This window comes from Phaethon aethereus, assembly GCF_964289735.1.
Source record: "Phaethon aethereus genome assembly, chromosome: 3".
Taxonomy (NCBI): domain Eukaryota; kingdom Metazoa; phylum Chordata; class Aves; order Phaethontiformes; family Phaethontidae; genus Phaethon; species Phaethon aethereus.
The window spans coordinates 83,787,158-83,803,945 of record NC_138576.1 but is presented as its reverse complement, the minus strand read 5'-3'; the positions used below and the strand labels follow the sequence as shown (position 1 = coordinate 83,803,945).

Genomic DNA, 16,788 nt, shown 5'->3' with positions numbered 1-16,788 from the left:
TATGTTCTTGTTACCAGTTACACAGCAGAAATGATAATCCTTCAATTCATGATATCATAACTTTTCCACAGCACAGTAAGTGCTGTGACATAAGTTCCCGTTTTCAGGCTGGAAAAGAGTATCAGGAAAACACGAGCCTTTAAGAAACAATAACCCTGTTTTCATGACAGTGACTCTCATGTAGACTGAAGAATAAAGTAACTGCAATAAAGCAAATGTAGTGTTCATAACAAGGAGAACTGATTCTCCAAAACAAAGTATTTGATCATTCCCATGTGGGTTTGGTGACATTGCAATGCTTTTTCAACATTACTGAACCCAGACAGGGTTTTTGTTGGCAATGGTGGTTGAAAGCTTTTTGGGAACCCATCAATATGGTAAGACTACACAATATGTTCAAAAGACACTGTTTTACTCTAAAGAACAGCAAACCACAGTTGAGGCAGAATGCCTTCAGATGTCACAGAAGTATGCAAAAATTTATTCCAGTTCTGTGAATCTGGTAAGTTATTTACCATATTCACTTTCTAACTTCTAACCATGTTCCAAATTTTCAGTATTTGAGATAATCACACAGGGCCTAGTCCTGCAGCCCTTTGTTGCAAGGGCAGGCAACACAAGTGATTACACCGACATCCAAGGGCACTTTTTCAGGGAGATAAGGATCACTCATAAGCAACAGCTTGAAGTCATGGGCAAACCACGCATTTTGGGAAACTACCCCTACAGAATCAATGTTACATTAAAAAAAAAAAATATGCCATCAGATAGGAACAGAAGTCATAACCAGATGAGAAACGGACCTACACATCCACAAGGACACTCAGTCCTTTTGATGCACTCTGAGACCACCTTAGACCAGCTTTAAGACCATCCCTTTGGTGTGCTGTGCTATTGAGAGCATTCATACCCAGCTCTGCTCCCAAAAACATTTCTGAAACTTAGTATACTACAAAGGAGATAAGAGGACAAATAATAGGGGAAGAGAATAACTGTTTTAAGACTGTTCATTTTCAAGTAAACCAGAATGTGATGTGGTGGCAATTAATCCTGACTTCCTGACTTCTCGTATGGCATGGAATTCTCAGGCCATTGTAGGTCTTGTCTGAAGGAACGGAGCTTGGTGAAGAGCACACATTCAAATGCATTAAAAAGAATGCCTGCATGAGAAACCCACAAATTTCTGACGCAGAATGCACACATGCACTATCAGCGTGAGCAACCAGGTTGCAACCACGTTTGTTCTGAACTAGTCAAGGGACAGTTGTTTGAAACCCTTAAAAGAAAAAAATCACACATGTATGAGATCAGTTAAAACACACCTTGAGCTCGACTTCTGCTTCTTCAGTAAATACAAGTTGTCCTAAACACACACAATCCCCTTCACATGTCAGAGAACAAGGAGCCATGCAGATGAGCACACCTTACATCAGGGTAAGACTCCGCTACATTTCCTGCACTGTGCATCCATGGGTCGGAAAAAAGCCACCATTAACATGAAAACAAACACTGTTGAACAGAAAAATGAACCAAGACAAATAGCAAAAGAGAGCCAATTAAAGAAGAAAGGTTTTGCATACATTTGCAAAATTACCAGGTGCTGTATCATTCAACAATGGCAAAGCACAGTCATTGCAATATTACATCTTACTAGCAGGTATATTTATTCATTTCCCCGTTCTCGCAGAGTAACACAGAAAATAGCTCAATAAAACACCTTTGTGTAATTGTCACCAGTTATTCCTGAACAATATTATTCCCCTCAAATAATTTCATTATTCCTATCTGGGAATTAGAAAAAGCAACTAAAAAGCCCCTGTTTTGTGATGAATGGAAGTCACAGCATGATCTTTTGAGGCCTGGAGAACAGTACAATCGCATTAAATTCCCTCAGCTCAAGAAATGCCATCTTTACATCAGCTGGTATAAAAAATTGTTTCCAGCCTGAGGCAGTTATGATAAGGGATTTAGAAGCCATCACCATGTGGGCCATGAGATATAAAAGAATGCATCACCACATATAAAGTGTCTGCTGCTCGCGATTGCAGAGCTAATGTTCTCACAGCTGCGTATGCCTTAGACCAGCTGGGAAGAAGAAAGGGACTAAATGAGTCACTAGAAGGACCTAGTATTTTGTCTAACCTGCATTTAACACTTCTGCAGCAGAACCGGCGGTAAGCAAAATAAGATCAGATCGTTATCCAGCACGGGACGGGGGGCTGTGCGCTCTCTTGGAAGTGCGGCGGGAAGCACAGTCTTGGGGTGAGGTCGGCAAAGATGGCGTTTCACTCCTATCTGTGCACTCCAAAGACACGGCCGGCAGCTGAAACGGCCCTCGGTGCGACTACTGAGGCGGGTCACAGGTTACACAAAATGACTGCCAGCCATCTGGCGCTCCCAAGCACGCCTGCGCTGCCGCGTACGGGAGAGGGAAAAGCTTTCGGAAAGCCTTGCTCAGCAGAGCAGTTCTCCTCTAGCGGACACCAGGCTTTCTACACAGTGACATACAGGACACAAACAGCCCGAGATGAACTCTCACCCTTACGGAAGAATCTGGAGATGGCCACAGAGGGGCTTTGACATCGAAATGCTCCATCTGCAAGCTTGCAGGCTTGGATACCACAGGCTGCTCTTCAACAGCACAGTGTCAGGCTTCAGACAGGATCAGGGTGGGTGCAGGAGGCTAAAAAGCTCCAGCTGGACACAGGGACCTCACCTCACTGCAGAAAATCATTAGGGTCTTGAGAAACATTTAAACACCTAATTGTTTAATTAGCAATGAAGGCAGCTCCTTCTGGGGTTTCTGCTGCGTCAGGGTTCAGTTCTCCATGACAGGTCTGGCTCTTACATTCTGAGCGCGTGCAGAAGGATGAATGATGGCCCCAAGATCTTTGGCTTCTCCTGATGTTTTATTTGCTCTCTGCCTCCTTCCCCCTCAAGATGTATTTTCACTTGTGAGATGCTCTTTCACTGAGTATCATATCTATCATTAATTGCTCAGGCTATGGTTCAGGCATAACTTTCATGTCAACATGCAATGCCACTCAGGAAATACTTGGTATGCCAAAAAACCCAGTTCTTTGGGCAAATGTCAAATCATTCACAGCGTACAAAAAAGACATTTTCAGATGATACTCTCTTCTAACAACTCGGCCACATTTACTCCATCTGCCTAAGAGCGCAAACTTTCACAGATTATCAGTTTCTAATAAGTTTCACAAGGGCAATGTATTCCAAATATGTTTCTATGGATATCTAGCAGATGGACGCTTGAAAAATAAAAGCATTGTTATTTCTTACAAAATCTCATGAAGCTGATTTGCACCATTAATTTAATCTTAGTTTTCTTTGGTATCGAGAAATATAAAAAAGAAAAAGTACAGAAAAGTATTTAAAAAAATTTTTTTTGTAATAAAATGGCTTATTCCCTCTACTACTGCAAGAACAGTACAGCAGTGTCTCCAAAGGTAAGACTGAGCTGAAAGAAGCAAAGTCTTTTGCTGCATGTTTCAGTGACGCAACCAAATTCCTGGTTTTGCATGGCACTTTATAAGATAACTGTATTTGCTGTGGAACATTTACTAGCTTCTGCAAGGGCAATAGTCTTAAAAATAAATTTTACTTTTTTTTTTTTTTATAATTTTACCTTGTTCCACACAGGTTTTTGTTTCTCCAGCTATCAAATACACTTCTCACACAGGTCAATCTTTCTATGCACATGCATTCTCACAACCCCCTCTGCAATGGAAGAGAAATAGACTGAAGCTAGGACAGAGATTTAATGAAGGTGCATGTAAAACGTGACAGACATCCAGTTGCGCACATCACATGACTTTCATTGAGATATGTAAGAGCTAGCAAATAAGTTGGAAGATGATGACTTTTCATGCAGAAATACGTATCAAAGGTTTCTAACCCATTTAAAAGTCAGGCGGGTTTTTTTTGTATCTTCAAAAACAAGTGAATTTTACAAGTCTAGCCATGGATTCCCATATTTAAGTATCTAAACAAACCTAACTTGTCACTCTCTCTCCATCTCCATTGATTTCAAAGGTGTTTATTGGTACCCCACACATTTTGCAAAATCTAGCCACTTCCATTTAACTATTGATTTAGGAGACAGCATTTAAACATGAAATCCCAACACGAATCTTCTCCTCTTATGGCTTTATAGCACTTTTTCCTGGGCTCAATTCATGACCCTCAACCATTCACATGACTTAAGCTCACTTACAGCAGAACTTAGTGGTTCTTGAAAGAGTTGGATTGCTGAAGCCCACTTTAGTCATGGTAATGATACAAAGCCCCAGCAGAACCTTCATTTGGAGTGGAAAGACATGAGATGAAGAAATATGCTTTCTGTGGAAGAACAAGGGCCCCACAAGAAGATGCTGAGTTGATTTTTCAATGAGCTAGATCAGACAACTATTGTAAACTTCTCCTGTACAATCCCTCTTAAATGGCTCAAATGACGAGCAGAAGTTATCTAAGCAAAACCTCTTACAGTTCAGATATTCATACAGACAGGTGTCTTCACTGAACACAGTTTCATTACCCTAACTGACCACTTTTAAACATCTCCTGTTTACTAGCAAAAGGTAAGTGATTTGCAAGGTCTACCATGGAAGCAATGGCAATGGTATTTACACCCTCAAAAAGGCAGCTAGTGATTTAATGTAGAAACTCTAGGACTGGCTTAATGCATATTGGTGACTGGAAAAGAGATAGCCTGCAGGATTATTAAACATGCTATTTATTTATTCATTCTTCTCTTGAAGGATACTGTCCTCAACAACTATCAATCTCTTGCTCAGAATACAAGCTATATTATAAAAGGAAAAAATAATGTCAAGTAATCTGTATACTTAATAGATGGTTAGCCTTCTTTGGAGTGAAATTATTAGATACTGAACATATTTCCTTTTTTGTCAATGCATATTTTCCCATTTTTTCCTGTAGGTACAAGGCTATTGAAAGAATACTGTTCTTAAACAGATTACCATTCTATTAAGCTACTTGAGAACAGATGTATTTTGTAGGCTGCAGTCAAAAACACTGCATTTGTTTAAAAACAAACGACACTCCAGTGAATAACCTAGGTTCCCTCCCCCGCCCCAAAAGAACAAAAAAAACCCCACCACAGGAGGAATATATTTGAAACTTTTCTTCAGAAAATAAACAAAAGAAAAAAGGGGGAGAGGTTTTAATTTATAAAAATTGATGCTTTTTAAACCTTAATATTCATTAAAGCTGTTTTGGTCTGAGTTTTGTTCATTAATTCTCTCCTATTATAAAAGCGGTCAAAGATTATATTTCTAACAGTTCTACCTTATTTTGAAGTTATATCTTAAATTGAAGGGTTTTGAATCCAGGTTGTTTCTATTTGAAACATTACCTAGCAAAATTATATGTTTCATCTGAAGAAAAACCTTAGAAGTGTATTTGAATACATGCTGCACAGGCTTAATCCTCTATTGATTTCAAAGGCATCCAAAAAAGTGCATCCATGAGCCAGATGCAAATTTTACCTCTGTCTGCAATGTAAACTTAAAACAGTCTTTAAACTTTCCTTAGAGAGCCTTTCTTTAGGTTATGATATATAAGGAGTAATCTGAGTATCTATATGAAGACCCACAAAAAGAGAAACAGTCTCTCATGTTACTTTCTTAAGAGGGAAAAATAAAAAAAAGCCACTTGGGCTGCTGCTTACTTTTTTAATTACTCAAGCTGTAAAGCAGGTAGAGTTAATTAAAGTCCAAAGAACCTTTAAAAAACAAGTATCTATAACCACTTTATTAGCATAAATACAAAAAGATTATAAAGATGTAGTATCTTAAGGGCTTCCTTCTGGCAAAACCATTAGAGATTTTCTCTTCCCACCAATATTAAAAGAAATTCTTAGCCCTTAATTACTTGGGAGAAACTATTTTTAGAATAATGCCATTTGTACCTATTGGAAAATTGTCTCTGGTTTAGGACTGAATCTTCTCCATCTGGGGGCTTGGCCAGCACTGCAGTGGGTTTTCGGGACGGGGGGAGTCTTTTGTACGGTTTATATTTGGTGAGATTTAGGGAGGTTTTTTGCTGTTTGATTTTTTGTTGTTTTCTTTTTTTATTCTTAAGGGCAGGAAGGGAAATTTTAGATGTTTGGCAAAACTACAACAGTCTGTTAGAGACAGAGAAGCTGATAGCAAGCTCTGAAGTGCTGAATGTTAAACGCACCAGTACGTCTGCAGCAACATAACTGGACTTCATGCATTTGCATCCTCTGCTTAGGCTGGGAAGAACACTTATCTCAACAGCAAAACATTGAAGGCTGTAGCTTGGTTGCAACAGAAAACCTAGACTGAAACATGCCCAGGTCTATATGGTACTGAGCAAGGCAACCCATGCACACAAGAGCAACAAATTAATCAAAATATTCAACAACTCCTAAATCTGCTAAGGGGAGTTTGAAGCGGTCAACTCCTGTTCATAAAAAAAATGCTTCCAAAATATAAAGCAGTGCCAAAACCAGGGTTTAACTTTTAATCCCTCCCCTGAAATTATACTCCCCACAGAAGCAGGATGAATACCAGCAGTTCAGGATGGAAATTTCTCCCACAAATAGCAGGAAGAAGGGGAAAAAGCATACTGCAAGCTCATTAACACCACCTATCAAGATACATAAAAATGTGTTGCAATTTAAGGTACTGATGCAAAAAAATCCAGGTAGACAACCCAAAAATCATACAAAATGGCATAAATAAACTAAAACAAGCCACAACTGCTAATTCTGTCTGATAAATTCTTGGAAAGAGAAAAAAGTCCATACAGATTCTCCAATTATTTAATTGTTAAAGAGAAATTTACTCCTTTCTGGGACCCTGATATATCAGTTAAATCCATACAGCCTAGAAGCATCAATACCTGTTGTTATACCTTATATTTTATTTTCTCATAAAGAGTATGGTTTTCAAAAAAACCCACAGGAACTTCTTAAGACTTGTCTTACACTTATGGATTGGAGTATAGGGAGTATAAACATTATTTGAGGGAAATTTAGGTAGGACACAGCCACACAGCTTGATCTTTGAGGTCTGCTTCCATGATTTTTCCACTCAGATCTCTAAATTACTTTTAAATTTAAAGAGTTATGCAAAATAAATACTTCTGTATTCAAAAGTATGAGTGAGCAAATCTAAAGATCTAGATCCCCCTCTTTATCAATACAGCAAGAAAGAATGAGGGGAAGAGGTTTATTCATTATACCTGCTCAGTAACAGAAAAGGAAGTGGTGCTAATTTGGTGGGTTGCATTTTATTAAAACACATACTCCAATTACTTCCTACGAAATCTTTTTCCAATATAAATATATTTATGCAAGGCACAGTCCACTAGAAGATTCCATTACAACAGCAGAGCAACATTTACTAACCATATTTCAAGGAACAGCCTAAAACTTGAGGGTGATCTAGAGCCCCCTTCATAGAGCAATAGAAGGAAATATAAATGCTAGCATAAGGTTAAAAAAAAGGCCTAAAAATAAGTATATTCTGCATTAAGATTCAGTTCTTAAAATACCTCCATTGTTGTCTTGGTTTCTATTTGCTTTCCACAATCCCCCAAAATAGCATTCTTTCAAAACTTATATAAAGAGTCATTACTTGTTCAAGATGCCCAGAATTCTGGTAAGGGATCCCTTGGCTCTGCTCAGAGTTCAGTTCTGCATGGGAACAGAGGGATGATTTTTCAACCAGCTGTCACATCCCCAATACTTCAGGGCTTCTGGATGTTCAAGAGCCCACATCACAGATTTATAGCACCTGCATGTGGAGCCGGAGCTATGCACACCAACTGCACGCGTGCTCCCTTTTCTCTGGCCAACGCTGGCTCCAGAGCAGTCCCACACACTGGAGAAATCCACACACAGCAACTCTTTCTTTCACCTGCATCCATTGGCAGGCTGGTGGCAAAGCTGCTGAAACTAGCCATGAACAGAGGCCTTAACGACACTTTCAGGATTTCCAACTTTGAACTATTTTTGGTATTATTCTCATGCAAGTTCCAAAACATTCCCTAACACTTTTATACATGTCGATGCTGCATTAACAAGCATTTTTAAGCTTTCAAAGGTTTCTGTGATATCATCCTTACCTATGCAGTTTATCCTCCAGCATCTCCATGTACTTTGCAGCATTTTCTTTTACACTGGTCACTGCAAAATAAGTGTCAAAATTAGGTAATGGTATAACCATACAGTATTGGTTTTTTTGTTAAACCAACTCATCTCTTAACCACAAATTTTACTTATATCAGTTAGAAAAGAGAATTCCATTATTCTTTTCCACATTCAAATTACAGTGTCTGTGTCATTTTTTTTCTTGAAAGTCTATCGTGTCTGTATTACATTAATGTATCTAATAATTAATGCATTAACCTCTTGGTCATGCCAGAAAACCGGCGAGATTAACAAAGATAGTTTGTAGAAGTTTCCTCTTGACACAAAAAAACAACACCCACCACCACCACCAAACCCACACAAAAAAAGAAACCCCACGCAGCTAGGTCTGTCCCCCTTTACCTTCAGGGGAAGCAAGCAAGCCTAATTTGTCAGTCCATGCACAAGAGTCCTCTAAAAATTATGAATCTTGTATTAAACTTCTGATAGAACTGAAACACTACAGAATGGAAAGAATTACCATTCAAGATTGTTATGAGATTTGGGGTTTTCCTTGTGGTTTGGCGTTTTGGGGTTTTCTGTTTGTTTTTGAACTTGGGACCTAGATATTGCCTGCATATGAGTCCCCACAACTTCTTCACTCAGAAGAAACCCCAGTAAACTACTTACTATAAAGCCATTCTTTTGGATGACCCTTGGTACTCCATCATGAGTACAAACGGAGAAAAAGGTAAATCCCCCCCAGGAAAATAGAGGCTTTTATAGGATAATAATTTTTACATTATGATAACTTTTTCCCCCCTCCCTAACAGCTGCTTGCCAACTCCAAGTCTAGCAGGACTATTAATCAGTTGCTCACTTTTAAACTCTTAACATGCTGTACATCCATTAAATATATATTTTATATGCAGATGCATTCTACAGAGCATCACTGGTTTTATGAGCAAAGCTTGCTGCAGGGATCAGGTTCCCCGTGAATTTACCCATCCATGTCCCCCTAACCTTCCCTACAACCCAACGCCTCCAAGCACATCTTACACAGATCAAGTACTTCACATATTTCTCACTTTCCCCTTTTATTATTTTGTTTTCTTCACAAAGCAGAACATCACACACTAAAGCCTGATCTGAAAACTTGGCATTAACCAAATCAGCTGTGCTCAAGTTGTGTTCACAGATGCATACACACGCCGGAGTTCACAAACTGAAACCGCTTGGGTAATACCATTAGCAGCAAGCATCAGGCTGAATGTAACATTGACTGTCTGCAGAAAGTGGTGTTCGCCTGGTCAGACAGCAGTCACACATCACAGAAGCAGTCTGCATCCCAGTATCAAATATGGACATATTTTGTAAAGTTGATTTACTTTTTTTGGGGGGAGTGGGGGTGTTTATTTTATGAGAGAATTTATCAAATTAGGAAAAAACCCACAACAACAACAAAGCAGCCCCAAACAAAAAGAAAACCAAACCCCATCACAACCCTAGTTCTCTGGAAAGCACCACAATTTTGTCCATAACACCTTTAATCCAGGTTCAGCATCAGAACAGGCTCTGCAAGACATCTTGAGCCAGCAGGATTCTGGAAGATTATATTGTACGTAGACAACTGCACTCATTTATACATTCACAGACCCATCTCACCATTAGAAGAGTGCTGGTGAATGTTATGCAAAAGGTAACATGGATTTTTGCAATGGCAACGGAGGCTAAATAAGCTTCCTTAGCTTGTAGCAGTTTTAGAACTACTGGGCTAAGTAGAAGCTCCCGGTTTCCTTACTATGCTTTTATTCCTACACTTTCCGTGGAGAGCCTGCAAGACTTCCTTTAACACACTACAGTTTTATATAAACTACCACAGCTTTTTCCAAACTCCCTGTCTGTCGATCCCCAACGCGCTGACCGGAGGTCCAGTGAATGCTTTGATAGCGGAGAGCTGAACGGTGTATGGTTCTGTACTTCCCCTCCTCTTGCCATTGCTGTAATATCCTTCAACACGAGCTGTTACAACTCAGGGGCATATTCTTTCAGATAATAAAGTCAGGAGATACTATTAATTTTGGAAGAGGAATGAGAAGAATCTGTTTCACACTCACTTTGTTTCTAACCGATATAGTGACTTATGTTACATGAAAGATAAACCTTGCTTTCAATTTCTCCTGCTGTGCTTGTCACTTTTTAATTGGGTATGATCTGATAGAGTAATTCACACTTTCACAGTTCAGTCCTGCCCCTACATGCAATTTTACAATGCCCTTGAAGCACACAGCTTACTATATCAGCATTATTCAATGACAAAAAGCAATGGATAAGAATACACCACTAGTCAAAAGCAGGCCAGTAAAAAGCTAACACTCATTTGGAAGTCACGTCACATCACTAAACCCTACTCTTTCCTGTCAAATGTTTTAACTACGTTAAAAGAAATGCAAACTTTGCCGCTGCAGAAGAAAGCTACCCAGACTAGTTTTGTCTCCTTGCCACCTTCTGCATGTAATTGGAAGAGCTGTGACCTCAAGATTTTGCTGGAAGGAAAATACTGCTTAAAAATCTGATGGAGGTTACTTCCCTTGTAACACACTGCAAGCAGCACCACAACAAATACACAAATACTTCTACCCTTTCTGATCATCCATTTGAAAGAGAAGACAAGCAACAAATTAGCAGATTTTCTTGTTTTAATTTAATGAATCTACTCACCATCACTTCAAAGCAAAAAAATGCAAACAGGAAGCTGTGCATGCCTTCAATCTAGCTAAGAAAGTACTAGATGACAGAGAAAAAAAAAGTAATAATAATAATTTATGAGATTCTTTTCTGCAGAGACATGCCAAATGGTTTATTTTTACATTTAAGTGAATGGGATTGCTTTTTTCATCAGTTCTCTGGGGATTTACATGCTTAGCTCATACTGGCCTTGAGGGGAGTTATTAAAATAAAAACGTATAAATACTCACAGAAAAATCAGACACCAGGGTATTTGCTAAGATTAAAAATAGGCTTTTCTTGTGAAGCCTTAATTGAAGAAAAGTGATTCAGCATTTCTTTCTCTTCTTTTATCATATATTTTTCTTCCTCTTTACAGCAGCAGACAAAAGTCCAGTCTTGGAATCAGTCCTGGTCAGATGGAGCTGAGCAGCAGCAGTGAGTTCCTGTGGTGGCCCTTTAGCCATTACAGAGCGTAAATCTGCCATTTTAGAAGCTGCATAAACATCTCCCAATAATTAACCTACATAGAGTTCTTTTAAAATAAAATCACGTGTTGTTTCTCATCTGAAAGCAGCCCCTCTGCAGTAATGATATATACAAATACTATTTGAGCCTGCACATTGTGCTGGTTTTGGCTGAGATAGAGTTAATTTTCTTCATGGTAGCTAGTATGGGGCTGTGTTTTGGATTTGTGCTGAAAAGTGTGTTGATAACGTAGGGATGTTTTACTTGCTGCTGAGCAGGGCTTACACAGAGGCAAGGCCTTTTCTGCTTCTCCCACCACCCCACCAGCGAGCAGGCTGGGGTGCTCAAGAAGTTGGGAGGGGACACAGCTGGGACAGCTGACTCCAGATGACCAAAGGGATATTCCATACCATATGGCATCATGCTCAGCAACATAAAGCTGGTGGAGGAAGAAGGAAGGGGAGGAGCGTTCAGAGTTATGGTGTTTGTCTTCCCAAGTAACTGTTATATGTGATGGAGCCCTGCTTTCCTAGAGATGGCTGAACACCGTCCTGCCAGTGGGAAGTGGTGAATGAATTCCTTGTTTTGCTTTGCTCGTGTGTGTGGCTTTTGCTTTACCTATTAAACTATCTTTATCTCAATCCACAAGTTTTCTCACTTTTACTCTTCTAATTCTCTCCCCCATCCCACTGTGGGGGAGCGAGCGAGCAGCTGCGTGGGGGTTAGTTGCTGCCTGGGGTTAAACCACAATAACATGAAGGTGTATCAACATTTTTATTCTTCAGTCTTGGTCTTCATAAATTGAGCTTGCAAAGACATATGGACCATGACATATGCTTTGCATTCTATGATCAATATTTCCAAAAACCTTCTAAAACTGAGTATCTTACTAGAGACACCTTGAACCCAGTGTCCATATGGAGGCTCCAGATGTGGATGCTTGGCACCGCAGAAGAGTAAGTCTTTAAAATTTAATTAGGTGCCTCAAAAAATTGGTAGCCAATATCATAGCAGTGCTAGCTATCACAGCTAAGTGCTAACTTACAAGTCTGCAGTTCTTTACAAGACAAATGATCCACACCTTGAGTCCGAGAGATAAAAAGTGCAAAGCTAGTTTTTTGCCTTCCATTCTAAAAGGTTGGGGTTTTTTTTGGGGGGGGGGGGGGGGGGGGAGTTGGGGGTGAAAGCGAGACACATTTTTACACAAAATTAAAGGTTGGAATAGCCACAAGAGCTGCTAGCAGATCTAGACCCAGCATGAAAAGAACTGCCAGACATTACCTGCCTGCATGACAAACCTGAAGCCTAGACAATTAGCCTCTCCGATCCACAAGTATTACAATCTTTCTCAAATACTTTATTAGTTAGGTAGAGCAAAACACCCACTGGCTTCAATGAGATTTGCCCAACTTAATGATCTAGGATGAGATTTGGCTCTTAAGAACGATATAAAAATAGAAGTAACTACATGGACATGCATTGATCCACCTGCGGTAAACACTGAGGGTAGAATTAGGTGGGAACAAGGTTGACAGACTGCTTGGCCTGTCACTATTCTATTTTTTTAAATGTAGATATTATTATTAATGCTAAGAGAAAAGCGAAAGCAGAACATGATTAGTTGAAAATATCTGATCTTTTCTGTCATGGAAGATGTGCTGCATTAATGTGTGAAGTTGTGGTCTGAAAAACTGCGGAAAAGTTTCAATATATTTGAAGGTTAACTTGAAAAGCCAGTCAAACTTCAGAGATGGCGTCTCAGTTGCTCAACTACATGTCAAGGTGATTTACCAAGCCCCAGTAACAAGATTTTGGATTTCAGAATGGTAAAGGAATTTTGCGACTTGCAGACAGACAGTGGAAAAACCCAAAGAACAAGCTCTGCGTAAAGAACAATGGCCTCTCTCCAGTGCATTATTCCCAGGGAGCTCAAGTAAAAAAGATCTGAAAAGGCCAAGACTAAAGAAATTAAAATAGGTGGCTCTATAAAGACATGCAAATACTTCAAAAAAAGCTAACATTCTGGGTCAAGTCAATCAACCAAATTCTATTCTGGTTCACTGATTGTCTTCCAGTAATGAAGTAAATATCGAGCTATGCAGTTACTACCTGTCTCTTCCAGCAATTGTGGTTTGTTCTAAGGAATGTGTTGATCCTCTAAATATCATTGCGGAACAGCAGAAAATTAGCCTGAGGAAATTAATGCCACCAGAGATGAGGCGGCCAAAATTTAGGAGGAGTCTACATGAATTGACTATTCTGTGAATAGGAAGACTACACAAAGGTGAACCGTAAAGACAAAATTGGTACTGAACGTCTACGAAATTAAAGCCCCATATTTAAAGACATAACCCACTCCTATTTGAAGATACTACCTGCCTAACAGGAGATGATTCCATAACTCAACCACAAGGTTTAATCCCACTTATGAAAACAGCTGGCCTGGAGAATAGGATACTGTCCTGCCACACAAATGCAAAGCTGTGCTTTGCAATGACATGCCACCAGCACGTAGCTCATGTACTGGTGTTCTGCTGGGACCGAGTTGTGTGAATGCAGCAGGTCTGCACTATATGGGGCTGCCAGACAGCCTCAAATTCTCTGGATGGAAGAGAATCTGCAGCAACTGCTGGGTGATGTGGTGATGTTGATTTTATAATCCCATCCCACAAGAAGATAGGGGCTTTCAGGGATCTATTGTCAAATGCCACTCCACTGCTTTCACGGCTCTCAGGGGGATGCAGTATGTTGCATCTTGTCCGTATGAAGATTTCTGTCATCAGTTTCAGTTGCCTCTCAGGCACTAGATGGTCAACAGATCTGATACTGTAGGGCAACTCTTCTGATAGGTAGAAACAAAAAATTAAAGGTTCTAGCTTGAGCATCGCTGTCTTAAAATACTTTGCTTGCTCTTACATTTAAACTCTTATAGTATACTGCTACTTCATACCCTCAACCTTTGTAAAAATATGGGAAGTAATAAAAATATATGAAGAGTAATGAAATACAAAATTGGCAGAACACAGGACAGCACAGCGTTTTCCCACGTATGCTGCACTGAAACAGGAAAAGAGGAAAAGTACAGAGTGAACAATTAATCTTCCTCAGGAAGTTCCCTTTGGGGTTGTTGATACAGAAGGCCCACTCAACTTTCTCTCATACACGTGGGTACGTCCTGAACATGAGGAAGAGTACAGTCTAACCTCTAGACATGCTGGGAGTGGGTGGGCACTGCAATAGGTGAGACAAGCAGCCTTCTCTCTTCAGGAGACCCCAGAAAGGCCGCGTACCAGCTCATTTGGAGAGATGGCAGTGTTCTACACATAGCAGAAGCGGGCAATGAACATGCTGCATCTGCTTGTCTATCTGCCTACAAGGCCCCCAACATATTCATAGATGGCTTAATTTGTAGGCCTTGGTACAACGAGTTTGAGCCTGCAATGAGTCGAGTGATACCTTGCCCTTGATGTAAGAAAGTTACAGCTAAACATATATAGTATATAGAAAATACTGATTTCAACAAAGAAACCACATCCTGCCCTCAAGTTAGATGTCAGGGCAGATATAGGTATAGAAAAATCTTAGCATGAACAGAAGTTTCGACAAATAAAAACCAGAAAACTCTACCTTATAAAGATAAATGACAGGAGGTGCCAGCAGCTCTGTCTACAACAACTTACAATTTTCTCTCTCTGGGCATGGCATAAAAGGTTTGCAGAGCAGAAAAAGGGTGGGTGGGGGAACCACCCTGCATAACAAGGCACATTTGAAAAACAGACATTCCAGAATTTACCTCCTGAACCTTCTTCATTGTATGTGGTGCTTTTCATTCACAGAGACAGGTGACCCTTCAAATTCTGTGACGATTAAATTGCCTAAATTGAAAGGAATTACCATACCTTCACAGGGTTTCTAAGCTACTTTCAGATTTCTGTAAAATCTGGCAAGCCTGACACACAGTGGTTCATCCCATGCTACATGTGGGACACAGCAGGGGGAAGGAGGCAAATTACTTTCTAAATACTTTCAGTATATAATCTACCTTTTTTTAAAAAAATCAGCTGAAATTCTACAAATCATTTTGTTTTATTAGGCAATATCAAAGCAAGCCTACTGCTGCTAAATTAAAGAGGCGGTAGGTTGAATGTTGGCCCAGCAGTGACCAGAGCGCTGAAGTTACATGACAAGGGACCCGCACTGGTACTTTAAGAGGCTATATATAAAGTGTAGAGAGGGTTATAAAATGATTAGCCCAAGACCACCCACCTGTCCAGCCACAACTCTGGGAGTAGCCTCCAGGCCTTCCAACTTAAACTTCTGTCCTGCACACACCACCTCTGCGGTAACCACAAGCCAGGTGCAGATCCCCTACCACAGGTTTGGTTACTTTTGCACAAATGATTCAAAAGCTACAAAAGTTTGGGGTGCACCGCATTTAAATTGGCTGCAGACCTGGAGAAAACCATTCCCACTTTTTCACACACTTGGTACCGGATGGCAACATTCTTGCTGCAGGGAAACCTGAACTCAAACCCAAACTATCTCTCTGCTTTTACACTGCTGACATAAATATGCAAACTTCCCCCCAGAAAGGTTTTCTTCATTACAGACAGGTTTTACTTTATTTAAAATAAGTTAAGATGTGGAACCATGCACAATTTTTATCTCCAGAGTGACTGCATAGCACCACTTCTGGAAGGGTGCTGGAGATCTGCACTGAGAACATCCTCAGGGGACAGAGGCCCCTGAGCTCTCCCACAGGCAAGGTGAGGGTTGAGTTTTACTCTCCCATCCCATCAGTAGGGCCCTTCTGTTTTGCTAAGCTTCTCTGCAGCCACCCAAGTCATTGTTCACGCAGAACATTACACAATAACCTACCAATGTACCTTAGCATTGAAAGCTTCATATCCTTTCCAAAAAAACGTGAGGAAAGTTTCCTTTCACTTTCCATTCCTGTCTCACGCCCATTCTTCACTGAGCAATCTGTGAGAAATGAAGGGGAAGGCAGAAGGGAAGAGAGCAATCTGCTTACATTTTCTTCACGTTTTCTCTTACCTGGTTTTCCTCTCTGCCTGTTCGTAACCTATTACTTCAATCCTCTGCTGACCATCTGTTCAGACGCCCCCTCCCAAAAAAACATTTTCTTTTTTCTCATTTCTCCTGGCAAAGCAAAGCCTGAACATCAAGGAGAGCCATGTGTCCAGCTTGCCCGCTGCGGATTGTCAGCAGTCACAAGAGATCATCTGGAAACCATTACACAAGCTAACAAGGCAACCAGAGTCAACATGTGCATAGGCACCAAAAGAGCTCAAACTTGTTACTCGAATTGCCACAAGTTTTTCATGAAAGCAAGATTTATTTTAACAGTGTTAGATAAAACAAAAAGACCCAGAATAAGCCGTTTATACAGCCACCCAAGACAAACAACAGAGAACAATTGGGCTTTATGCAGG

General features: G+C 40.1%; 1 protein-coding gene across 1 annotated transcript in view; it reads right to left on the bottom strand.

Annotated features, from left to right (window-relative positions):
* The window catches only part of DISC1 (DISC1 scaffold protein), a gene marked incomplete at its 3' end in the record, with an annotated part of 216,437 nt that overhangs the window by 37,467 nt on the left and 162,182 nt on the right, over positions 1-16,788 (bottom strand). The window contains exon 10 of the mRNA XM_081998396.1: positions 8,137-8,197. Coding sequence (XP_081854522.1) covers positions 8,137-8,197 — 61 coding nt within the window. The remainder of the gene's footprint in view (positions 1-8,136; positions 8,198-16,788) is intronic.